General features: G+C 45.9%; 1 protein-coding gene across 4 annotated transcripts in view; it reads left to right on the forward strand.

Annotated features, from left to right (window-relative positions):
- HIVEP3 (HIVEP zinc finger 3) overlaps positions 1-25,634 on the forward strand; it is a 226,485-nt gene that overhangs the window by 195,263 nt on the left and 5,588 nt on the right. For all 4 annotated transcript variants that reach the window (XM_035120894.3, XM_035120904.3, XM_088672491.1 and 1 more), the window contains 2 exons: positions 6,666-6,841; positions 19,882-19,980. In XM_035120894.3, the coding sequence (XP_034976785.1) occupies positions 6,666-6,841; positions 19,882-19,980 (275 nt within the window). The remainder of the gene's footprint in view (positions 1-6,665; positions 6,842-19,881; positions 19,981-25,634) is intronic.

The raw sequence follows: 25,634 nt of genomic DNA on the forward strand, positions 1-25,634 counted from the left end.
TATCAAAAAACATGACTGCCTAGTCCGATTCAAAACCCGGCAATGGCTTACGTTGCGTCTTGGACCAGCATAAAAGCCCGGGCACCCCAAAAGCCGCCCCCTAGCCCTGCGTCTGGGCGCGCGCCTCAATTTGGGCGCCGGAAGGGGCTGTGTTCCTTCTCCTGTCCTTTGGCTGAAGCGTTGTAGAGGCTCCGGCACCTCGCTACACTGTCTTTCCCCCTCTGGCCAGCCTTGGCTCTGACACGTCTGAGAGTCCTCTCTCCACCCCGCTCCATTCCTCATTCCCTCCTCCTGACCCGCTGCTAGCGCTGTCACTGGGTGAAGTGCTGGTCAGGATAACTGGGGGAGGGTCCCTGTATGGAGTCCCCCTGACACAAATGTTAAGAGTTGTTAGGATAATAATAATAATAATAATAATAATAATAATAATAATAATAATGGTACCCTACCCATGTGACTGGGTATCCTCAGCCACTCTGTGATTGTTAGTGTTTGTAAACTTTAAAATGCACACTTTTAAGTACCCCTAAATGTAGCAACATTTGGAAGGCGCTAGGTTGCAGAAGCCTGCTTTAAATATATTCTATTTTGTTAAACTTAGCAACATGCTTCCTCCTTTTCACTTAGCCATGCTTTGGTTTGGCTTAGCATTAACATGCAAACTGAGGATGCTTCCTGATTGCACTTTATTTCGTTTTCCTGACTTTTCCTTGCCTTGTAATTTTTGCCTTTTATGTGATGTTTTACATGATGTAAGTACCACTTCTGAAACTCTAAGCAGAATCCAGTGCTTATTTTCATGCTACTTTCTCCCTGACAAAAATAGGCTTGCAACCGAACAAATTATGGGAGTTTGTGCTGTGATTTCCTCACTTTTCACGTGTCGTGCCACTCCCACTCACGTGCCAAAAATTGGCCCGGTATCCCAGCATATGGTTCTTTCCTGCCATTTTCACGAGTGAATCATGGGGGAACAGAAGCACTCGTGTGCAGAGAGGGTGACACATCATAAAGAGCAGAACATCAATTATAAAAGACCCCAATTCCACAATGCAACAGGTAATGCAATGTAAAATAAACAGTGGAAATCGTGACAGAGCCACTACCATTGTACCCAGGAAGACTCATGCAATAATCCCCACCTCTGAATGTACCCTGAGTCAGACAAAACTCTTCTTTTTCAGTACAGCAACAGTTCTGCATGACATGGTTCGAACACCTTCTTTTCTTCGGTAGTCAAATCTAATTGTGTGCTTTTAAAATGTTGTTTTCCTTTAATCCCTGTTTAGTCATGCACACACACATCTTTCCCACTTTTCTGACCACAGAATAAATGAGCTGGAGAAGGAACAGCTCTTTTTAGTAAGGCCCAGATAACACACACACACACACACACACACACACACACACACACACCCCGCAATGCCAGGAGATGTTGTCTGTTGATAGCGCTAATGGAGCTGACACAGGACTCCAGCATAACAAAGGCATGGCTCATAAAGGGTGCATGTCAGAGAGTAATTACCAGTAATACAAGAACAAGGCAGCTGTAAATGGAGTCCTATGATTGATTGCCAGGGGGCAAATGCCTGAGCAGTGCAGGAGGCCTTGCCTGATGGTTGAAGCAGGTTCATTGAGATGTAGGCAGTGGAGTGGCCATCTCCATTTTATTTTATTTTATTTATGTCTGCATTGCTTTTCATTAAACATTCTTTGCACGGTGCAAAAGTTAAAGAATAACTTACAAACATGTAGGATAAATCCATTCTAAAGATTCCATAAGTGTAAAGCAGACAAAAAATATAAATAAATGGCAGCAAGACTGTCCAGTGTCAAAGGTTCACCTTTGTGGAAGAATACGGTGGTGCCTTGTTTCTCGAACTTAATCCATTCCGGGAGTCATTCGACTCTCGAAAAACCAAGGCACGACTTCCAATTGGCTGCAGGAGCTTCCTCCACTCAAGCGGAAGTCATGTTGGACATTCGTCTTCCGGAAAACGTTCACAAACTGGAACACTTACTTCCGGGTTTCCAGTGTTCGGGAGCCGATTTGTCCAACAACTAAGCCGTTCGAGAACCAAGGTACCACTGTATAGGTAAAAGTAAAAGACCCCTGGATGGTTAAGCCCAGTCAAATTTGACTATGAGGTGCGGTGCTCATCTTGCTTTCAGGCTGAGGGAGCCGGCGTTTATCCACAGACAGCTTTCCAGGTCATGTGACCAGCATGACTAAACTGCTTCTGGCACAATGGAACATCGTGACGGAAGCCAGAAAGCATGGAAACACCGTCGTCATTGTCGTCCCCCAGGAGGAATGGAGGAAAACCCTTTAAGCCCCTGGAGGTTGCCACGGCTCAGGTTGCTGAGGTTTTAGGCGGCTCAGGCTTGGACTGCCCCCCTCCCACGCCTGTACGCCTCTTTCCCTAGCTCGGGCTGGCAGCAGATCGGGTTGTCCTATTTTTTGCTCTTCAAGATTTGGCATCCCTACTTGTTTTCATCGGAGAAATGTTGGGGTGTGTGAGATGGGTCCTTGAACTCTGAGAATGTCTCTTGCTTGACTGGATAGAGGGGGATGCAAAGTGTGTGTGGAAACCAGCCACTGTCACGTGACCCATAGCAAGTTGGATAGGAAGGAAAGCAATCCCCAGGATGAAAAACAGTGTCCCATCCTTGCTGCAGGCCCTTCAGTGCAGGTGACTGGAGGATTCTTTCTGAGGAGATAGATGTTGGGAAAGTCTGGGAAGATTTGTGGGAGAACTGGTAAAAGAGATGTAGGCAATCTTCAAGGCTTATTTTCCAATGTGGCTGCATCTCTATACATTTAAGGCACTATTATACTTTTATTATAGGGATGTGGGTGGCGCTGTGGTCCAAACCACTGAGCCTCTTGGGCTTGCTGATCAGAAGGTCGGCGGTTCACATCCCCGCAGCAGGGTGGGCTCCCATTGCTCTGTCCCTGCTCCTGTCAACCTAGCAGTTCGAAAGCACGCCAGTGCAAGTAGATAAATACAGATAGGTACTGCTGCAGCAGGAAGGTAAACAGCATTTCCATGCGCTCTGGTTTCCGCCAGGGTGTTTAATTGCGCCAGAAGCGGTTTAGTCATGATGGCCACATGACCCGGAAAGCTGTCTGTGGACAAACGCTGGCTCCCTCGGCCTGAAAGCAAGATAAGTGCTTCAGCCCCATAGTCGCCTTTGACTGGACTTAACCGTCCAGGGGTCCTTTACCTTTTTTTACCTTTTACCTATACTACTTTAAGTAGTCATGGTTTCTCCACCCGCAAAGAATCCACGGATTATAGTTTGTTATGAGTGCTGAGAGTTGTTAGGAAACTCCTCTTTTGGGCTACATTTGCCAGAGTTTCTGTGAAGGCAGATTTGTTGTTGCACCACTCTGGGAACTGTAGTTCTGGGAGGGAAATAGGGGCCTCCTAACAGCTCTCAGCACCCTTGACAAATTACAGCTCCCAGAATTCTTTAAGGAAACCGTGGCTGTTTAAAGTATCATCGCAGTGCTTTAAATGTATGGTGTGAATGTGCAGCGCCGTCTTAAGCGCCCCTGTCGCCATGGTGCGCCGGATCTCTCCGGCGCCCTTCCGCCCTGTTTACCAGCGCGGTGGGCGGGTGGGCGTGGCGTTGCTGCGCGGCGGGCGGGCGGGCAGGCAGGCACAGCGCGATCTCTCCGGCGCCCTCCCGCCCCGTTTCCCAGCGCGGTGGGAAGGTGGGCGCCGCGCGCAGCGGACCGGCGGGCCGGCCAGCGGGCGGGCGCAGCTCGCGGCACCCTCCTGGCGGGCCGGCGCCATGGTGCCCTGCGCCACCGGGGGTCTACGGCGAGCCAGCCCTGTGAATGTGGCAGTGCCTGGGTGGGAGTTACCCTGGGAATTTTGTGCAGGCTTAGTGAGCTCCTTGGACGAAAGACTGGGGACAATCAAATGAAAATATATCCTTGCGCCCTGACTGACATTTGCTCTGGGTTTTTGTTTGTTCGTAGCCACCTATTATACTAAACTCCCATTTGAAATAAATTTACAACTCCTCCACATATTATGAGTTGCATTCATACCTAGCAATTATACCTAGCTTTATTGAAATGTGTGGGCCTTAGAGTCTGCTCTCTATCTCCTAATGTCTGGATGCGCATCTACAGCATGTCTGGCATATCTTTGACATTTACTGGTCATCTGTTTCCTTGTCTCTTGTAAATGCATCACTTGTAAACCAAAACTCAGCACAGACTGAGACTTCCCCACTACCACCCTGCCGGTGTGGTTTTTGAAGGTTACTTGGTTTTATTAGCCAATATATTTCATCTAGTAGTTCTGAGTGTTTCAATTTGATTGTCGGGAATGCCCCTCCTTTTTAAAGGATAGGATAGGATAGGATGAGGGATGCGGGTGGCGCTGTGGGTTAAACCACAGAGCCTAGGGCTTGCCGATCGGAAGGTTGGCGTTTCGAATCCCCGCGACAGGGTGCGCTCCCGTTGCTCAGTCCCAGCTCCTGCCAACCTAGCAGTTCGAAAGCACATCAAAATGCAAGTAGATAAATAGCTAATGCTCTGGTTCACCAGAAGCGGCTTAGTCATGCTGGCCACATGACCTGGAAGCTGTCTGCGGACAAACACCGGCTCTCTCAGCCTGTAAAGCGAGATGAGTGCTGCAACTCCAGAGTCGTCCGCGACTGGACCTAATGGTCAGGGGTTCCTTTACCTTTAGGATGGGATGGGATGGGGAGGGGAGGGGATGGAAGGGAAGGGAAAGGTTTGAGCAACTCTTGAGATGCATATTCTCTTTCAAATATTTAGACACCCAACTCTATTGATATTGTTGGCCAAAGTTGGTGGTGATCTCTTAAATTCAAGGAGGCCAAATGATGTTTTTCACTCTGCATTGGAAGCAGGAAAATGGTAGGAAGCAATTGCTTGCATTTTTTTTTTTTTTGCTAACTGCAGCCGTCAACTGCTGTGGCATTCCTTTCATGAAAACTGCCAAAATATAATGTTTCCATATGAATGATGATTTGGGAGGGGAGCTTGAGTTACATGGTGTGTCTCAGGAGTGGGGAACCTTTTTTTCAGCTGGAGGGCCTCATTCCCTCCTAGGCAAGCTTCTGAGGGCCACGTGCCAGTGGTAGGCAGGATCAGAGAAAAAAGTGGGCAGAGTAACAAATGTGTGCTTTATATGGCACACAAAAGAGCCTTATTTTCACAGTAAACTGAACTCAGGTACAAGTTATCTCTATGCATCTACGAGTATAAACTTTTTGATTTGTACAGCTCAATTGTTTGTATACACAGGTACATGGACCGTACGCTCATTGAGTGTAACATGCCCTGCAGAGGGTTGGACTAGATGACCCTTTTGGTCCCTTCCAACTATCCAGTTCTACAATTCTGTGAGCAACCTTACAGTAAAAACAGCGTGTATACTGTTGATATACACTGTTTATATAGTACAAACACTCAAACAGCTCTCTCTATCCCCCATCCAGGCAAGCAAGAGGCATTATCACAGTTCAGGTACACATTCTATCTAGGCAAAAACACTTGGGGGTGAAGCAGGACCAAGGAGGGGGCATGGCAACAGTTCCAAGGGCCATATAGAGGTGCCTGGAGGGCCACATTCAGTCCCTGGGCCTGAGCTTCCCCACACCGTCTTAGCCCAAAGCTAACTATGTTTACAGGTCTGTGATGTCTTTCCCTGATATGTTTTGCTTGAGCTTCTAGCCGCAGGTGTCAGATCATCATGCCTTTAACATTAAGGCATTATTCAGAAGGTGATGTGGCTGTTAGAGTAGGAAGTGTTCGTATTGCATGTGGCCAAATGAAATTTGAGGTGGCAGGTGTTTGGTAGGAAAGTGAAAAGCAGTAGTTTAGTGCTGTAGACCTGTGTGTGTGTGTGCAATCATCAGCATGCTGTTCCCATTCTGCTGGGGAAACCAGTTTGAGCATTCATTTGGAATGCTTTTGATCTCCTTCTTCCACGGGGGGTCGAGTTGCCCCATTTGGTTCTCCCGCTGGCAGGTTTCTTTTCTTGATAGCTGAGCTGCATGATTGAGTGTGGATTCGAACCTGGCCCCTTTGGTCCTAGGCACACCAATTCAGGGATGGTCAGTGCGGTCGGTACCTTCCAGAAGTTGTTGGATCCCAGCTCCCTTCAGTGTGACCAATGGTTAGGGATGATGGGGAGTCCCACACTGCTTTGGTTGCCCCTGCATAGCTGCTACACCACACTGGCTTTCTCCAAAATGGGAAAGAAAGGAATTTGCCCGAAGGTTGGCTCTCTCCATTAAGAACATAATAAGAGCCCTGCTGCATCCAAATAGCCCAATGCATAGGGGAAGCCCGCAACCAGGACTTGAGCACAACAGCATTTCTCCATTCACAGTCCCACCCATTGAAATGAATGGAAGAGCCATAGATCAGGGAGTGCTCCATCACGCCAGCAGCTCATGATGCTCAATGCTCCCTCCCCACAAAACAACAACAACACGGAGCTTCGTTTCCCCTTGACTAATCAATGTAGCGAATTTGCTAGCCGAGACTTTTTTTGGTCTGTGGCTATGAATGATATGCACTGGGTTTTTGTTTAACGTTAAAGGAGGCTTGTTACGTCTTTAAGGTGGGAATCTTTTTTATTTCTGTTACCATGACACCCTGTTGCTCATAGGTACAAATCAAACGAAGAGTATGTGTATGTGCGAGGCCGTGGACGAGGGAAGTATGTATGTGAGGAGTGTGGAATTCGCTGCAAGAAGCCCAGCATGCTGAAGAAACACATTCGCACGCACACAGACGTCAGGCCATATGTCTGCAAGTACTGTAACTTTGCTTTTAAAACCAAAGGTAAGCACCGGCCAGCTCCACGCTCATCTTCTTAGCACATTTGCTTGCTAGTTGACATTCTCGGCAGGGTTGGGGTGGGGGATGACACCAGTGCAACAGGAAAGGATGCTTGAAATCCTTTGAGGAACCTCTAACTTGGCTGAAGCATGCTAAAGCAAGAGTATGTGACGTGCTATTTTTGCCAGACGGCTTCTGTCAAGTGTTTGCCTGCGGTTTGCTATGAACCGTTCTTGTGCTTTGGCAGAAAGGCGGGTTTAAGCCTTAATTGTGGCTAAAACACACACACACACACGCACACACCACCACCACCATCAGACATATTCCACGATTGAACAACCAACCAACTAGCTTCAAGGGTGAAGGCATTTAATAGGGTGGTGATAGGGGTCCCACTGAGTTTCCTTGGGGCTGTCAAGTGTATCTGCGGTCTAAACGACCAGTGCTCTTAAAGCCTTTCCCCCTCCCTTACCCCTTACTTCCCTTGTCTGCAGAAATTGTTCCTCCAGAGACTTTACCCCCCACCAAACAAATGTGCTTTCAATCCAAAGCCTGTGGGATTGCCAGCTCTTGGGAATCTTGGGTCTCTTCCCACCCCCCACCCCCTTTTAAAGCTTCCAGCTCCTCAGTGTTTCCTTACAATCTCACTTTTCATTTCCTTTTGAGCTAGGGAGGTTCCTCCTAATCTTTCTGGCAGAGATCAGCCTACAAGCATGTCTGGGCTGTAACCCTGAGGGTCACAACTCCAGAGGGTAGGAAATTGGGCCAACACACACAACTGGGATTTGAAAGGAAAAGTCAGAATTATCGGGTGGTAGCCGACTTAAGTTTTGTGAAGAATAGACCCGCTAAAATTCCTGGACCTAACTCAGGCTGCTTTCATACCATACATTTTAAAATACAGTAGTGTCTTGCCACTTTAAACAGTCATGGCTTCCCCCTAAAAATTCTGGGAGCTATAGTTGGTTATGAGCGCTGAGATTTGTTGGAAGGCAAATCTCAATTGTCAGAGTTCCCTGGGAAAGAGGGATTGACTGTTAAACTCTGGGAACTGAAGCTCTGTGAGGGGAAAAGGGGTCTCCTAACAACTCTCAGCACCTTCAACAAACTACAGAATTCTTTGGGGAAAGCCATGACTGTGTATCATAGTGCTTTAAATGTATGGTATGAATGTGGTCTCGCCGTGTTCATTAATTTCAATGGATCTACTTTGATTAGGATTAATATTGCATACATCCCACTATTATTTACTGAGCATAGCACCAGCCAGTGTATTGTGCTCATAGTGGTCTCTGTAAGCCAAGGGACTTCTGTGCAAGCCCCATCCTGCTCAGGGACATAAAGTTCTCCTTTCAGTGGGACACAAGCAGGACAGGTTTCCTGTGAATTGTTCCAACTGCAATGACCACATAGCGGCTTAGTCATTCAGTGGAGTCATCCGCCAGGCGGTTCTCAGCATTATAAACTTTGCAAACGTAAATTTGGCCTGGTGTTGATGTTACACCTCGAGTGGAATTGTAGTGGATTTTCAGCAGGGAGAGTGGAGGAGCTGACAGGAATCAGTCACAGATTCTGGCAGGTAACTCCTGTGCCAGGCTTTGGCAGAGGCCTCTGGGTGCCAGCTGGCATTGACGTCCTCCGCCACACTTAGAAGCCCATGCCCAGGATATCAGGAAAAGCTACAGACTCCAGTAAAAAAGAAATAGAAGCTTCATTTGGATAGAATCCAAGTGGGGATGGATGAAGCTGTTGTGGAAATTGGAGTGTGCATTTTTATCTGTGGATCCCCTCCACTGGTTCTCTCCCCAACCCCCATTTCTAGTCATGAGGAGTCATGCCTCAGCAAGGAAGGGCCATGGCTCAGTGATAGAATATAGCTTTGCTTCCAGAAGCTCCCAGGTTCAATCCCCTGCAGGTATGGCCAGGTATGGCCATGAGAGATTTCTTCCCTGAAACCCCAGAGATCCACTTCCAGTCAATGCTGCAGAGAATGTTGTTGGCCAACAATCTAACTCAGTATAAGGCAGATTCCCCTTTTACCGTGTCCCCAGTGGTAGAGTGTGTGCTTTATGCGCAGATGGCCCCATGTTTTTTGGTCCCCAGCAACTCTTTGTTGAAAGGTCTCAGATAGCAGAACTGGGAGAAGCTTCTGCCTGAGACCTTGGGAGAGGTATTGCCAGTCAACGAACAGACTGCTAGGCTAGGCAGAAGGAAGTCCTGATGATGTTAAAGTAGCTGTACCATCATCATATCCAGCACTACCATCAACAGCTGGGTAAATCAGAAATATATGTACCCTTGTGCATATCTTCCTTGTGGGAGAAAACAGAAAGGCATCCATGCGTCCTGATCTAGTTTGCTTTCAGGTACTCGAGTTCTGATGTGGGCACTGTGGGAATGTTTTTAGGGAGGCAGGACTCAGGAGAGGATACATTGTTTATTAATATCCTTCCTAACTTGTGCTGGCAACTTCCTTTACTTAGCTGAGTTTCACATTCCCCTTTTAAATGCACAGCAGATAGCTGGTTGCAGGCTGTAAGCCTCTCACTATTAGGTTCCTGGTAAGTTCCCTTATATCCCTCTTAAAAGAATAAACACGCCACAATCTTGTATAAAGTATAGAAAAGAAGTTTACTCACATTCAGTTCACAGTTGGAACCCTGAAGGCAGACTTAGTTACAAAGTATAGGCATGTCGAGCTATCCCATATGGGGATAATCCCAGTGTTGGCTGAGAGCATCTCTATCTAGAAAGCCGCTCCAACGATGGAGGAAATCAAATAGAGAGGGTGTGCACCGTGCCTTGTTCTTTTGTTACCTGGACAGGTAAGGTCACGCCCACCTCTAGTCACATGCTACTTATGTATCACATCCCACAAGCACTGAGTTTGCCACTGTTCTCTTCAACAGAGCCTCCTTAATTCCCAACACCTTTCCCCTTAAATACTGGTTGGCCAACAGGAAGCACACTGGTTCTGTATAAGGAGAAGGAAAGAGGGAGGCGTGTCCCTTCCTTCCGACCTCTGTATGTCCTAGCTATGCAGTGTTCCATGACACTAGAGAGAAGGGGGGAGAAGGGACAGACCACCCTTTTCCTCTCTTCTCATGCTTTACTGCACAGAAGGTGGTGCCTAATAAGACTTTAAGGGGGGGGAATGGATTAAGGGTTTGCAGGATTAAGAGTTCGCAGTGTAGGCGGTTGGGGAGGGAAACCAATATTTAGTCCCTGGCTTGGATTTTAATCTGAACCAGAGAATAACTTGGTGGCTTGTAAATTTTGCCTCCTCTTTGAAGCTCGAATTATGAGCCCCTCAAACTCTAAGATGAACTCAGAAATTGAAAGCTTTGCTGGCATCTGTAATGGTGGGTTCTAATTTGTGAATGTAAACAAATGAGTGGAGTCCCTCTCTTGAAACAAACAGGGTTATTCTTATTGGTAATTTATCTTTATGCACACATCAAAGGACACAGAATTTTGGATCAGAGTCACAGCTCCTACTAAGCCGTAGAATGAATGACCTTTGCAGGAAATTGCTGTGATAGAAATAGTGCTTGGGAAACCGTCAGGAAAATAAATCAACACTTTCACAGGCACTTTTTTTCTTGAAACCCAGAGCTGCAAAGTTAATAAGATCTACTCATGTTACCTGCATTGTCAAGCTCAACCCATTTTAACAATCCGAATAGTAATGTGCTGTTTGCAGGCTCAGCTGATGCCTCATTGCCTCTCGCTGACTGTCTTGTATAAAAATGGGAAATCAAAAAGACTGAGTTTGGGATCAAATTTGGGTCCTCTCTGCATGCTTTGATTTGCACTGTGATTCAACACAATTAAGAAAGAGCGTATTGTGCTGTCTTCTATCTCAGGGCACACGTATGCTACCGATTCAGTCAATCAATCTTTTATTATTACCATCAGGGATCAGCCACTAAGTTACAATCAGACAAATATGACTTGCAATTCACATGTCAGCGAAAGACTGTTAGGAATTAGCAGCACAGTCAAGGACTAGGCTGTGTGTGTGCAGTGTTGCACATTCACAGCCATACTTGGAATGGATTGCCGAGTGCTAATGTAGTTGGTAAGGAGATTTAACCATCCAATTCCTAGAAATGCATGTTGCTGGAGAGAATTTGCCATTTTGATTGTGATTTCATTTCTGGCGTCTGACAGAAGGAGGGAGGTGTGAACATCAGAGGTGCCTGGAAATTTAGTTCCACTACAAATTTAAACAGGCACCATAGTTTTTTCATTGCCCTGAAGTACCAGAGAATTATAGTTTTATGAGTATCAGTAGGATAGGGTCACTCAATCATATTATAGCGACCTGCTTGACAGCTTGCTTTGAGAGCCGCCACCTGTGAATAGGCTTTGAAATTGATTTCAGCTTCAAAGTTTTCCTTGCAGATTTGTAGTGGCCAGTAAAAAAAAAAGTCAGAGGTGTTATATACCACCCTCCTGTTTCTTAGATTTGGAGATGTGGTGTGTCCGCTGTATTGTCAGCTAGGAAATTGCACGTTTCTGAATTTCCACATTCTCTGGGGTTGAATTTGCATGAAAAGGGTCTGTCATTCATTTGTCCCAAACCCTGTGTTTGGTGCTTTGCAAACCCCACGGCAAACTTTTTCAGTAGGGGGCCAGTCTACTGTCCCTCAGACCTTGTGGGGGGGTGGACTTTGGGGGGGGGGCAAATTCACATGCTTCACAAATAACCCAGAGATGCATTTTAAATAAAAGGACACATTCTACTCATGTAAAAACACGCTGATTCCCGGACTGTCCATGGGCTGGATTTAGAAGGCGATTGGGGCCCCCGGACCTTGGTTTGCCTACCCATGCTTTACATCATTGCGACATCAGGTGATTGGTAGGAGGTTGGCCCCTCCCACCTGTCAATCCTGCTTCATGGGAGAAATAAAAATCCAGACCACTGGCCGGATCCCTTTCCCTGCCTCTGCTATAGAGATCCCAAGCCTAATTAAACGCAAATATTTGTAAGCAATCCCCAGTGGGCTTTTCTTCTTTTTAAAGGCAAAAGCAGCTTCTGGGGGAGGCAGTTTGGAGAGAGGAAGTGGGGAGAAATGTTGTTTTCCCCTACCCACCCACCCCCACAATTGCCCCTTCCTAAAGTGCCTTTTAAACAGCTACTGGAGTTCTGTTAGATGCATTTGTGCGTCACGCTGGGGAGAGGCCCTCAGGTGAATTGGAACCATTTAAAATATGATTCATCTTTAGCGGATTGCAAAGATTAAATATAATGGGCCTGTGTTACAAAAGCTGGTAAAAAGCTTATTCTGAGCTGCAAGATTCTTTCGGCGCACTCTAACCACTGCGAAGCACTTCTAAGCTTCCTGGATTGCAATCACAATGTTAAAACACATACTTAATTCTCTGCCCCTGAAATAAATAGGGTTTAAGTGCTTAACAGTAGCTGGTGCATGCCCTTTATCTGTAGCAATCAAGTCTTTTCCTTTTTTTATCTCCCCCTTGCCCCTTTTCTTTCTCTGTAGCAAAAAGGGCCTATTTTTAAAAAAGAAATCCCACCATTCTGCCTTAAAAATGTTTGAAAGTTCCAAAAACAATTTAGCTTTTTTAGGGGGTGGGAAAGTATCTCATAGAAATTCTATTTGATTTGCTGTTTTGGTTCCCCTCACTGCCTCCCAATGCTCAGTTTTGTACTCAGGTAGTGGTCTTGTGTATGTAAAAGGTTAAAATGTGCACTGCTCTACTGGAAACTGCCCCACCCCCCACCCCAAGCTTGGACTGGTTCTTAATTGGCTGAGTTCAAAAGAATTGGAAAGCAGGTGTCCTCTAAGGACTGTTCTAAATTGTGGGTTGTATCCCATGAAGTTTTACTCAGAGTAGACCCATTGAAATTTTTTGGCCTATGTTAGCCGTGTCTATTAATTTCAATGGGTCCCCTCTAGGTAGGATTAGCAACCCTGTTCCCGTCATTGTCTACTCCCAACAGCTTCATTCAGGCATCACTTATCAAAGCAAAACAAAATGCATCCCCAAGAAAGAGGAGAATTAGGGCTCAGATTTGCATAGAAGTTGCACCTACTAATTTTATATGCCTTGATGCACATTTAGAAATAATTCCTATAATTTTAATGGAAATGCAGCATAGGCCACCACAATGGGGAAGGTTTCGCCAGGTTGCCTGTGGGCCTACTCAGTTGGCTGCCCAGGTGGTCAATGTTAATGGGCAACATTGAGACCCTTCCTGGTCTCCCTTCTTAGGCCACCCCATGTCCCATCATCACATAGCAAAAGAAGGTGGACGTTGCTTTGCAGAAAAGTTAAAGCAGCCTTCCTCAACCTGGTGCTCTCCAGAGGCTTTGGACTACAATTCCCATCATCCCCCAGCTAGCCATTCAGTGCTGTCTAGGGGCTGATGGGAGATGTAGTCCAAAGCCCCCAGGGAATGCCAGGCTGGGAGGGAATTCCACAATCTGGGAGCCGCTCTCTTTTGTCACCACCAACTGTGCTTCTGATGTTGATGGGACCAAGAGGAGATGCTCACCCGATTAGCACCTGGGCAGATTCATATAGGTAGATGGGGTCTTTCAAGTGACCTGGGCCCATGAGATTGCGCAAACAAGAGATGGCAGCTGTACACCCAAATGGTCAGGCAACCGTTGGGCAGGAATCTGAATTTGCCTCTGCATACCAGTATGAAGAACACTCCACTATGCAACAGTGAGAAACATCAGGATATCCTTAATACCATATTGATTGTCACAGATTTATAAGGAATTTCTACAGGCTCCTCAAATACCCAGGTGGCTGGCTAGCCATGCCCCCTACTGAAGAACCCTAAGAAAATGATTTCCAATTTTATTTGCAAAGAATGATGGGAATTCCATATGGCAGGCCTGGAGAGAAATTTAGCTTTGTGATTCTCACTTCCCGAAACAATCTGTGAGCCGAAGCATAGCTCTCCTTTCAAAATTCACACTTCTCTGAGTTTTGCAATGCAGTTCTGCGACAACAATGAAAAAGGTCACAAAATACACCCGCTAGGAGACAGTGTGCACAAAATGCATATTTTCATGAAAATAACATATATAATAAACACATTATATAAGGCAAATGTGCATACAAAAATGTATACTAGAATGCCAGTGGCTTTTTGTGGGATCATTTAATTTTTGAAGATTCAAATTGGAACTGAAATTATGAGAAACGGAGAGAAACCGAAAGTGGCAGATTCATCCACCTTTGGGCAAGGGTGGAGAACCTGGTGCCCTTCAGATGCCCTTCAGTGCCCATCAGCATGGCCAAGGGTCCTCAGTGGCGGAAGGGGCCGTCCAACAACATTTGGAGGTTCCTTGCGCCTGCTTTATGAAAGGTTAGTTGAAAACAGGTAGGGCCATTTTTAGTTAAACCTAAGTCTCCATCCCTTCTGTGACATTCTGCTCTGCAGGAGAATGGATTTAAATATGCTTTTCCTAAGGTTGCAGTTGGGTTCCATGATTTGTAGGTGACATCATTACGCTGCTCCTATATATTGTCCAATATATATTACGCTTCTTAAATGAGGGTCTTCTTAAATGAGCAATGCAAAGAAATAGAGGAAAACAATAGAATGGGGAAAACCAGAGATCTGTTCAAGAAAATTGGAGATATGAAAGGAACATTTCGTACAAAGATTACCATAATCAAGGACAAAAGTGGTAAGGACCTAACAGAAGCAGAAGACATCAAGAAGAGGTGGCAAGAATACACAGAGGAATTATACCAGAAAGATATGGAGGTCTCGTACACCCCAGGTAGTGTGGTTGCTGACCTTGAGCCAGACATCTTGGAGAGTGAAGTCAAATGGGCCTTAGAAAGCACTGCTAATAACAAGGCCAGTGGAAGTGATGATATTCCAGCTGAACTATTTAAAATTTTAAAAGATGATGCTGTTAAGGTGCTACACCCAATATGCCAGCAAGTTTGGAAAACTCAGCAATGGCCAGAGGATTGGAGAAGATCAGTCTACATCCCAATTCCAAAGAAGGGCAGTGCCAAAGAATGCTCCAACTACCGCACAATTGCCCTCATTTCACACGCTAGCAAGGTTATGCTTAAAATTCTACAAGGCAGGCTTAGGCAGTATGTGGACCGAGAACTCCCAGAAGTGCAAGTTGGATTTCGAAAGGGCAGAGGAACCAGAGACCAAATAGCAAACATGCGCTGGATTATGGAGAAAGCTAGAGAGTTCCAGAAAAACGTCTACTTCTGCTTCATTGACTATGCAAAAGCCTTTGACTGTGTCGACCACAGCAAACTATGGCAAGTTCTTAAAGAAATGGGAGTGCCTGATCACCTCATCTGTCTCCTTAGAAATCTCTACGTGGGACAAGAAGCTACAGTTAGAACTGGATATGGAACAACTGATTGGTTCAAAATTGGGAAAGGAGTACGACAAGGTTGTATATTGTCTCCCTGCTTATTTAACTTATATGCAGAATTCATCATGCGAAAGGCTGGACTAGATGAATCCCAAGCAGGAATTAAGATTGCCGGAAGAAATATCAACAACCTCAGATATGCAGATGACACAACCTTGATGGCAGAAAGTGAGGAGGAATTAAAGAACCTTTTAATGAGGGTGAAAGAGGAGAGCGCAAAATATGGTCTGAAGCTCAACATCAAAAAACCAAGATCATGGCCACTGGTCCCATCACCTCCTGGCAAATAGAAGGGGAAGAAATGGAGGCAGTGAGAGATTTTACTTTCTTGGGCTCCTTGATCACTGCAGATGGTGACAGCAGTCACGAAATTAAAAGACGCCTGCTTCTTGGGAGAAAAGCAATGACAAACCTAGACAGCATCTTAAAAAGCAGAGACATCACCTTGCCGACAAAGGTCCGTATAGTTAAAGCTATGGTTTTCCCAGTAGTGATGTATGGAAGTGAGAGCTGGACCATAAAGAAGGCTGATCGCCGAAGAATTGATGCTTTTGAATTATGGTGCTGGAGGAGACTCTTGAGAGTCCCATGGACTGCTAGAAGATCAAACCTATCCATTCTTAAGGAAATCAGCCCTGAGTGCTCCCTGGAAGGACAGATCGTGAAGCTGAGGCTCCAATACTTTGGCCACCTCATGAGAAGAGAAGAATCCTTGGAAAAGACCCTGATGTTGGGAAAGATTGAGGGCACTAGGAGAAGGGGACGACAGAGGACAAGATGGTTGGACAGTGTTCTCGAAGCTACGAACATGAGTTTGACCAAACTACGGGAGGCAGTGGAAGACAGGAGTGCCTGGCGTGCTATGGTCCATGGGGTCACGAAGAGTCGGACACGACTAAACGACTAAACAACAACAACAAATATATTACGCTGCTCCCTTGATATTGTCCAATCTGTCTAGCTTGGCTTCTTATGGATAGCATACTGACGTGCATTTGGGTTATGTCTCCCCTCAACTTTCCTCCATGACTTTTTTCAGCTCTGCAAATAAGATGTCTATCAGGTTCCCTTCCTTTGCACTCCCTGTCCTCACTAAGCTGCTTTTGAGGTTCAAGGATGCAAAAGCATATTAGCTGTCTCAAGGCAACCGCTTAAGTCCCATGAAAGATGTCTCAACAAAAGGGATTAAGCAGCTAATAATGTTCATTGACAAGCAGGGAATGATGGAAACCTTTGTGTGTGTCTGTGTGGCATGTCTTGACTATGTTGCTGCCGCATGTTTCTAGTCCCCCCTGCTTTTGTTTGTGTGCTGATGGAATTAAAGTTAGCCAGTGGAACAGGGCTCAGGACCCTTCGGGGCATGATTGATCTCAATGACAAGCATCCATTTGAATGATGATACTGTCCATTATGAACTCGAGCTGGGACAAATTTTAGTCACAGCCGGGGGTTCTGTTTTTAAAATTATTAAAGAAGCAGCTGTGAATGGCTGGCCAAGAGGGCATGAATAGAGTTGAGATGCAACAGTTTCTTGAACCTTTTTTGGCCCTGAACCTTTTTTGAATGTGAAATTTGACATTGTGAGAAAAGTATTTTGTTTTGAAAAGAATATTATCACATCTACATCATACATTTAAAGCATACTTATACTGTGTTAATAGTCATGGCTTCCACCAAAGAATCCTTGGAACAATCATTTGTCAAGGGTGTTATAGCTCTGTGAGGGGTCTCCAAATTGCCCTCAGCACCTGTAACAACGTACAGGACCCAGGAGCCTGGCTGTTACAATAGTAAGAGTGCTTTAAACAGATGGTGTGAATGTGACTTCTAGGCTGAGGTCAATGCTCAGTGTTGTGGTCAAAGCCACCATCTGAGCTCATCCAATGTGCTCATGGAGAGCAATAATTCCCATGCAATTCAGCACTGGACAAACTCCAAATTTCACATGATGATTTCTTTATGACTATGAATCCTGTGAATCTTTTCTCCTTAACACATTTCTCATATGCAAATTTCCTTGTGATCTGTATTTATTAGGGGAAAACAATTATCCGAAAAAAGTAGCAAGAATAACTTGCAGATCATTAACATTTTCAATTTAAAGATGGAGAGATGAGTTTTGAAAGAGGGATTTGTCTGAAACCACAAAATTGATTCCACTCCTCCTAAGTCCGTTGTCCATAACATGACCTCTTTATCATTTCAGTCAAATGGACCAGAATGACTATATTGGTAAACAATAGTAAACCCCGAGTGTGCATTCTATCACTGTGCTGTGGTTCATTCCCTAGTAAAGCAGTTGTGATGGTGGCTTTGTACAAGCACCCTCCAGAGAAGTGGGATCCTTATTAGTGCTGAGCTGAAACAAGTCTCAGAAGGACCAGTTGGCTGGTTTCCTTTGCTTACTGTAATATTTTTTGGGGTTGCAGGTATTTTGCCAACAGTCAGGAGAGCTTTGGCTGTGTCATCTTGTTACAGTGCATTTGGAGAACCAAGCTAGATACTGAGACATACTCAGGGACTAACAAAACCTTGAAGGAGTTTCACTGAGGACATGCATGCCTTCTTATATTCAGTCGGCTCAGTCCCTGGAAAGGGGGGGGAGAGGGGGGGAAGGGAGAAGGGTAAAGGAGAGAAAGGAAATGTTCTACCATTCTCTTGTTCTTTAACACTTTCTCTTCACTTCTCTCCTTTCATGCACCTGTATTCTCTCTTCCTTATCAAAAGCTGCCACATTCCATTCTCCTATTTACCAGAGGATAGACACCTTTCCTGGTCACTTGTGGTGATTTGAAGCCATCAGTGCAACCAGAGAGACTTTCAGTGCAAAGATCACTGATAACAGGTCCTCGCAAAGCTTGCTGTGTCGGAGATCAGATGCAGACTTCTGGGGTTCATAATGTGAGCCTCAAAGAAGAGGAAAGCATTATACCCATGAATTCTTCTCTGGTTCAGATTTCTCAGAAGAATGACTCCTTCCCAGCCACCAAACCTCCAGCTGAGAAGCCTTCACCAGGGCAAGAGAGGTTTATTATGTTTTTAGATATGCTGTAAGCTGCCCAGAGTGGCTAGGGAAACCCAACCAGATGGGCAGGGTAATAGTAATAATAATAATAATAGGTTTCTCTTGGTTGAATCATGCTGTCAAAGGTAGCCTTGGATTGTGGTATCTTGCTGGGCTCATCTTCATATACATACCAAAATTGAGAGTGCAGTCCTCCACAACAACAAAAGGTTGGGCTAGATGGAACCAACTTATATATTGATCCACCAAGACTCTTCTTACATCCTGATGCCTGCCTTCTCCACTTTTGGAGACTAATCCAAGCATTAGAGCAGCTGCATAGTTGCTGCCCACAAATTGTATTATGACCAGTAAGTACCCACAGCAGTGCTACAGCCTCAAAGGAAGAATAGAACTGCCATGCAGATTCATGCATCTGGGGAAGGGGCATAGCTCAGGGTACAGAGGAATCATCCTGATTACTCCTGCTTGTTGTGGTCACCCTCTGGCCCAGAGTGGATGAGAAATGGTGGGGGCAGCAGCACCTCTGCCCTCTGTTTTTTCACCAGTCGTTCTCCTGACTGGCATTCAGCCAACAGCAGTGGTATTGAGACGGGTGAGTGCTTTTTGGAGTGGGGGCAACACTTGAGGGCATCTTGCTTGAGGGGACCTTTGGCACATTTAGCTAGTATGCCACCAAACTCTGGTTTGCCGTTATGTCAGAACTTGGGAGGGGGGCAGGCACAGATGATGCAAAGTGTGCAAGGATGCAAGGACAAGCCAGGCACAAGTAAGGCTTGTATATACTAACATGAGTCTTAAATGAAAAGTGGAGTAGCCTATCTGAGCTGAGATTGTTTCCTTCTTAATATCTGTTGCTTGACTCTTTAGCCTTTATTTTCCCTCTGAATTCTTCTCTCCCCTCCCCCTCAAAAAATAAATATACTGCTTGACATAGCACGTAGCTAACTATGGAATTTGCTACCATGAAATGTAACGATGGTCACCAATGTGGATGGCTTTAAAAAGGGATTCGGGTAATTAATAGAGGATAAGTCAATGGTGCTTAGTCATAAAGACTACAGAATTACCTCTGGTACCAGTTACTGAGGGAGCATCATTAGGAGGGTGCTGTTGTGCTCATGTTCTGCTTGTGGGGACATCTTTTGGCTGCTGCGGAAACAGAATTCTGGACTAGATGGGGCTTGGGCCTGATCCAGCAGGGCTCTGCTTATGGCCTCATGTTCTCAACTGAACTGCTACTGAATGGCCAGCTTGGTTGCTTGATCTCCAGCAAGGAGGCCTTGCCTTTTGTTTGACAGTGCACGATTGCTGTCTATGCTCTGGCGAATCTGGAGAGAAAGATGGGCCATGCATCAGCGTTCCTTTCCTACATTGCAAAGCACAGTGCCCGCTTGCTTTTCTGCGTTGCATGACAGCTAGCTATCGTGAAGCTCGTGCCTTAATCTTCCCATGGAAGCAAACGACTAACCTTACGCTCAGTCTGCTGAGAGAGTAATGAGTGGTTTGTGGGGCACCTGCCTCCAGTTCTGGCAAAATAATGCAGAGAATGTCACTGGCTCCTGTGCAGAAAGGAAGCCCGTGTTGACAAACGTGTATGTTCTGTTTTGTTTCAGGGAATCTGACTAAACATATGAAGTCAAAAGCCCACAGCAAAAAATGTCAGGAGATGGGTGTGTTGGTGTCTTCGCTGGTGGAGCAAGAAGCAGATGAAGGTAGAGCTCATACTGATTCATTCATTCATTTCTTGCTGTCTGCATATCGTATGCCTGATGCCAGTTAGATCTGGATTCGAATTAATTCATCTATTTCTTTTATCATCACATTTTTATCCCACTGTTCCTCCAAGGAGCTCGAGGTGGCACCTATACTTCTCCCCCCTCTCCCATTTTATTCTCACAAACAACCCTGTGAGGCAGCTTAGGCTGAAAGACAGTAACTGGCCCAAGGTCACCCAGCACTTAAAACCCCAATTAAACACGTAGTCGGGGGCAAGGCAGAGCAGAAGACATAGGCTCTGTCTGCACTATATATTTAAATCACTATGATACCACTTTCAACAGTCATGGCATCCCCCAAAGAATTCTGGAAACTAAACCACTCTGGGAATTTTAAATCTGTGAGGGGAACAGAGGTCTTCTAACAACTCTTCAGCGCTCTTAACAGATTGCTCTTCCCAGGATTCTTTGGGGGAAAGCCATGATTGGTTAAAGTGGCATGATACTGCTTTAAATATTTAGTGCAGATGGGGCCACATAGAAGCTGCCTTCTCCTCACAGCCCCCCCCATCTTTTGGCCGCCCTAGATTGCTCCAGGTGGAGCTCATCCAACCTGGGGTGATCTAGGGCTGCTTCAACCTGGCCTGACCGAATCCCAGGTTGGCCCAATTTGATTTGTGACCTGGCTGGATCTGGTGAACAGATATACAGAAACACACACACACATGTGCACATGTGCTGTGTTCCATATTTCACTGTGTGTTTGAATGTATCTGAAGATTTACAGAATGCCATCCATTTGACCAGTAAAAGAGTACCCTACAATTTCCCCAGCCGTACTTGTTTCAAAGGTATCGTCTTACATTTCCAGTGATCAGTGTAAACCAGTCTAGCATCCACTAGAGAATTTATTACTACCTCATGTTACTTTCTGGGGATGAAATCTGGTATAAAATTAAGAAGTCAAGCAAGAGGACCAAGTTACACATAAATGTTCCCGTTATAAAATTATTTACGAGTCATCTTTCAGCCCCCAAAGGAGCCCAAGGTAATGTAACAATTTAAAAACCTTTAACCTAAAAACAACAGCCTTTATTGCTTAGCCAAAGGCCATCATCAGTCATACAACAGTATAGCAAAAAAATGTGGAACTACTCAAAATTGGATTAAAACCCACCAATAGTTTTATCCATTGCAATATATAATCTCCAATATATTTTATGAGATGTAAAACTATAGTACTCATTGCACACACACACACACACACACACACACAGAACCGCATGAGAAAAACAATTTCATGACAAACAAATGAGGGTGGGGGCACAGACAAACAGATGGAACAGAATTGATTTACATTTAAAATCATTCAAAGGTCAGAGAGAGCAAATCAAGTTTTAATGATCCAATGAAAACTAAGAAGGATGATGCCGGTCTAACTTTAAAATGGAGGTGGGGGTGAAGTTTCATACTTGGGAGTGCTGTCATTTATTTATTCATTTCATTGCACTTACACTTCGCTTTTCCTCCAGAAAGTACACCGTCCTCTTCCTCTCCATTTTGTCCTCAGAACAACCCTGCAAAGTAGGTTCGGCTGAGAGGCTGTGACTGACTCAAGGTCACCCAATGAGCTTCAGGAGTGAGCAGGGATTTGAACACAGAAAAGACTTTTTTTTTTTCCATTCTATGAAAAAGCGGCTATTATTTGCCTGCCTACTCCCCAGCACTTGCGACGATGGGCAGTGCTGATGAGTGTGGAGTTTAGGAAAGCTGGATTTTTGAGGGAGGCTGTGCTCAGCATGGCAACCTGCTCTAAGTACCATGAATAAGCTTCGGAGAGTCATTATCCAGATGACTGTGCTGTGCAGCTGAACTGAGCACGGAGCAGCAGAGGGCGTGGCCTCCCACTAGTGACCCAACTAACCTAGCTATGGGGCCATGTAGTCCGCCAGCTGGATGGCATTTGCTCTATAAAATCTGTCTGCTTCCAGCATTCCACAGAAAGCAGTCTGGTGAACCGCCTTTTCACCACCCTGCCAAGTAGATGGTATCACTCTGGGCCAAACGGCATCATACGAAATAGATATTATTGCTGGTTGATGTTTCTGCATCACTGCTAAATAGCAGCTGCGGTGGTGGTGGTGGTAACAGGATTAGGACTGCGGCACACGAGATGGTAAGGGGGGGCATTTCCTTACTGCCATGCAGCCGCAAAGAGAACCTTGCCACTTCGCCAGAAGCTACTGTTTTTATCACATGCTGTTGGAGCTTCCTTATGCAAAAAGCAGCGGAAGAGCAGTCACTGGGACTGCTGCATGAGGGAAAGGGTTAACAGATCTCCCTGTGCATTGCAGCAGTCCCATGGGCATAGTCAGGGGAGGCAGGAGGCAGCTATCACCCCGAATCAAGTAAATCAATAAAAATACTTAACTAACTGAGGTTCTGCCTCCCTAATATGAAGCCTGCCCCTCCCCCCATAAATCCTGGCTATGCTCATGAGCAGTCCCATTCTGGATTGGACCCCCTGCTCCCCGATGGCTGGTATTCATGGGGAAGAAAGTTATCCATGGCTAATGGCCACAGTGGCCGGGCTCTCCCTTCACAGCTGGGGGCAGCCGTGCTTCCGAATACCAGTTGCTGGAGAGCACAGGAGGGGAGAGTGCTCTGGTGCTTGAACCCCGCTTGCGAGTTTCTGGTTGGCCATTGTGAGAGCAGGATGCTGGCGTAAGTGGGCCATTGGCCTGATTCAGCAGGGGTTTTTTATGACACCTGAACTCAAAACTCGCTATACTGAATGTTCTTATGCTCTTACGTTAACGAAAGAAACCCAGGGGTGGAGCAAGGTGGGTGTGGTGGGGGTGGACCGCCCCGGGTGTCATCTCCGAGGGGTGACATTTGGCACTCCCGCCTCCCGCAAGCTGTTGGGGGCAGTTGGGGAGTTGCAGCGTTTTGACAGCCCTGCGCTCCCAGGCTTCTGGAGGAGGCACACAGGCAGGGAGAGGATGGGAAGGAGTCATGCGAGCAAACATGCAGAGGGTGGCGGGAAGGAGAGAAGCAAAAGTTCCCTCAAACGTGGACTCAAACCCTGGAATCCCAGAAAAAGCTCAACAATTTTGGCCACCCCTCCCCTTAAAAAAGCTCAACAACTCCTGGCAATGGCAATGACAACTAGATTTCAATGGGGGGGGAGGGGGACAAGAAATTTTCCATACCGGGTACCACCTGACCTTGCTATGCCACTGAAGAAACCACCACCACCAGTTCCCATGTTGGGGGCATTGTCTAGACTCATCCTAAAACAGTGAGGTGGAGAGGGAGGGCTACTGTCTGTCTGCCCTGCTTGCGGATTTCACTGGGGCATCTGTCTGGCTGTGAGATGCTGAACTGGAACTGGGCCTTTGGCCTGACCCATCCGAGTTTGCCCTGTGCCTTTATGAACTTACAGCCTTAAGACAGCAGACATTCCTCCCAGTAGCATATGAATTATCTGAAGAAGTGTGCATGCACACGAAAGCTCATACCAATGACAAACTTAGTTGGTCTCTAAGGTGCTACTGGAAGGAATTATTATTTTTTGTTTCAACTACGGCAGGCCAACACAGCTACCTACCTGTAACTAGAACAGCAGACATTGTGATTTTCGCTTGCTTGTCACGGTACAGCTTTCCTTCTTTGAAATCCAGGCTTTCCTTTACCCCTTTCTCTCTCTCTCTTTTGCTGCTTTACATCATGACAAAAAGAAAACGTTCCACATTCGGAATAGATGGTGCTTTGCCAGAGTTTTACCCTGGGGAGGAAAAAACGTGCAAAAGAAAAAAAAACGGGGGGGGGGGGAAGGATTGAGTCCAGTATCGTGTCAGTCACAAGGGAGATGCATTCATGCTGGTGTCAGCCAGCGGACATCTGCTCCAGTGTCAGATTGCTGGAGGAGTTGCGGAGCCTGCTAACTTACTCAGAATAACTGATTAGCTTTGAGAGCCCCTCGAAAAGTGTTCGCTGCTCTTAGCCTGACTTCTTTCTGAGACTGAACCGCAAACCTGTCGGGGGTGGCACAGGCCAAGCGACCACATCCCCATTTCACATAATCTTAGAAACTGTAGACGTCTTGCCCGACCCCCCTTGCAATGCAGGAATCTAAACTAAAGCATCCACGACAGATGGATTTCAGCTTTGGTTTGGTCCTCATTTATTTTTGGTCCCAGTCATGTTGAAAACCCACCAGTGCTGCTCCAACACACAGTACCAGATTTACGTATAAGTTAAACAAGCTATAGTTTAGGGCCCCACTATCTTGGCCCCCCCCCCAAATTTAAAGGTCCATAAATTACCATTATCATATATTGAACACAAAAAACAGTGACAATTTGTTGTTGACAAAGGACAGCTGGACATATAAAGAGACCCATTATCTTCCGTAGCTTAGGGCCTCATCAAACCTAAATCCGGCCCTGACGACACAGGAGAGATTTTGTGGGTCTTGCTCTCAATGACTTAGTCCCTCCCATCATTTCCCACATCCCCACTCGGCTAATGGTGACACATTGCAAGTGGCGCAGTTTGTCACCGCCTCAGCAATTATTCGAGGCTTCAAGCCAATAGGGCATTTGCTCTGCTTGCAAAAGGGGGGGGCATGCTCAGGGGAGCATGAAGGCATCTGCTTTCTTTAAAAATAGGCAGGGATTAACACTTTGCAGAGCCCCCACCACAATTCTACCTCGTGCACTTAGAAAGGCTGTGTGGCTGGAGTGAACCCTAAGCGGCAGCCTGAGGTCCCCCATTCCCTTTTTCCAAAGATTCTGTCCAGGGGACGTTCTTAGTCTGCAGGCACCTGCAGAGCTCCACCATGAGAGCTGACCTCAACTCTGTGGCAGGAATCCGCTGGTATTCAGAATGGAATCCTCCCTGGTCTGTTGATGTTGGCTGCACCCCCTGTCCACTGGAATGTGTTTAGCTGTCTGGGCTTTGCCGCTTTATGCAACAAGACATGTAATTTTAGAATTACAACTCACTCGCACACTAAACTCATTCCCACTTTTGGCTGAAAGGCTCTCATGCTTGTACCAAACCAGCCTGCCCACGAAGAAGTTTAAAAATGGGAGAGAAAAGGGCAGAGCTGGCCAGATCAATCTATTTCCTCTTCATGCCAATTTCACTGGTCTTCATGAGTCCAGAGCATCACTTTCTGCACTAATCTCTTACTTTTCATAATGTGAAAAATTTCATTCAACATGACTTTAAAGAAAGTCTATTGAACATAGGTCTTAAAGGATGTGACCCTCAAATATGTAATTTATCATAAAGAACATATTTCTAAGGGTGTTTTATCCTAAAACATGCAATCTTTAAATGCCCTTTCATATGTTTTTAAGCCGGGAACAATATTTCAAAATTTAGGCAGATGCGAAACCCAAAGAATAACTACATTCTGATCTGAGTAAGCCACCCAGGAGGTGAAAATTAAGTCAGGACACATTCATGCTGTACATTTTAAGCCCTCTTAGACAACTGTAGCAGCCATGGAGAGTCATGGGAACTGTAGTTTGCTAAAGGTGCTGGGAGTGGTAAGTCTGTGAGGCCAGCACCTTCCACAAACTACGTTTCCCAGGATTCTCCATGACTGTTAAGGTGGCAAAAGAGGGCTTTAAACGTAT

Source organism: Zootoca vivipara, chromosome 6 (assembly GCF_965207765.1).
Source record: "Zootoca vivipara chromosome 6, rZooViv2.hap1.1, whole genome shotgun sequence".
Lineage (NCBI taxonomy): Eukaryota > Metazoa > Chordata > Lepidosauria > Squamata > Lacertidae > Zootoca > Zootoca vivipara.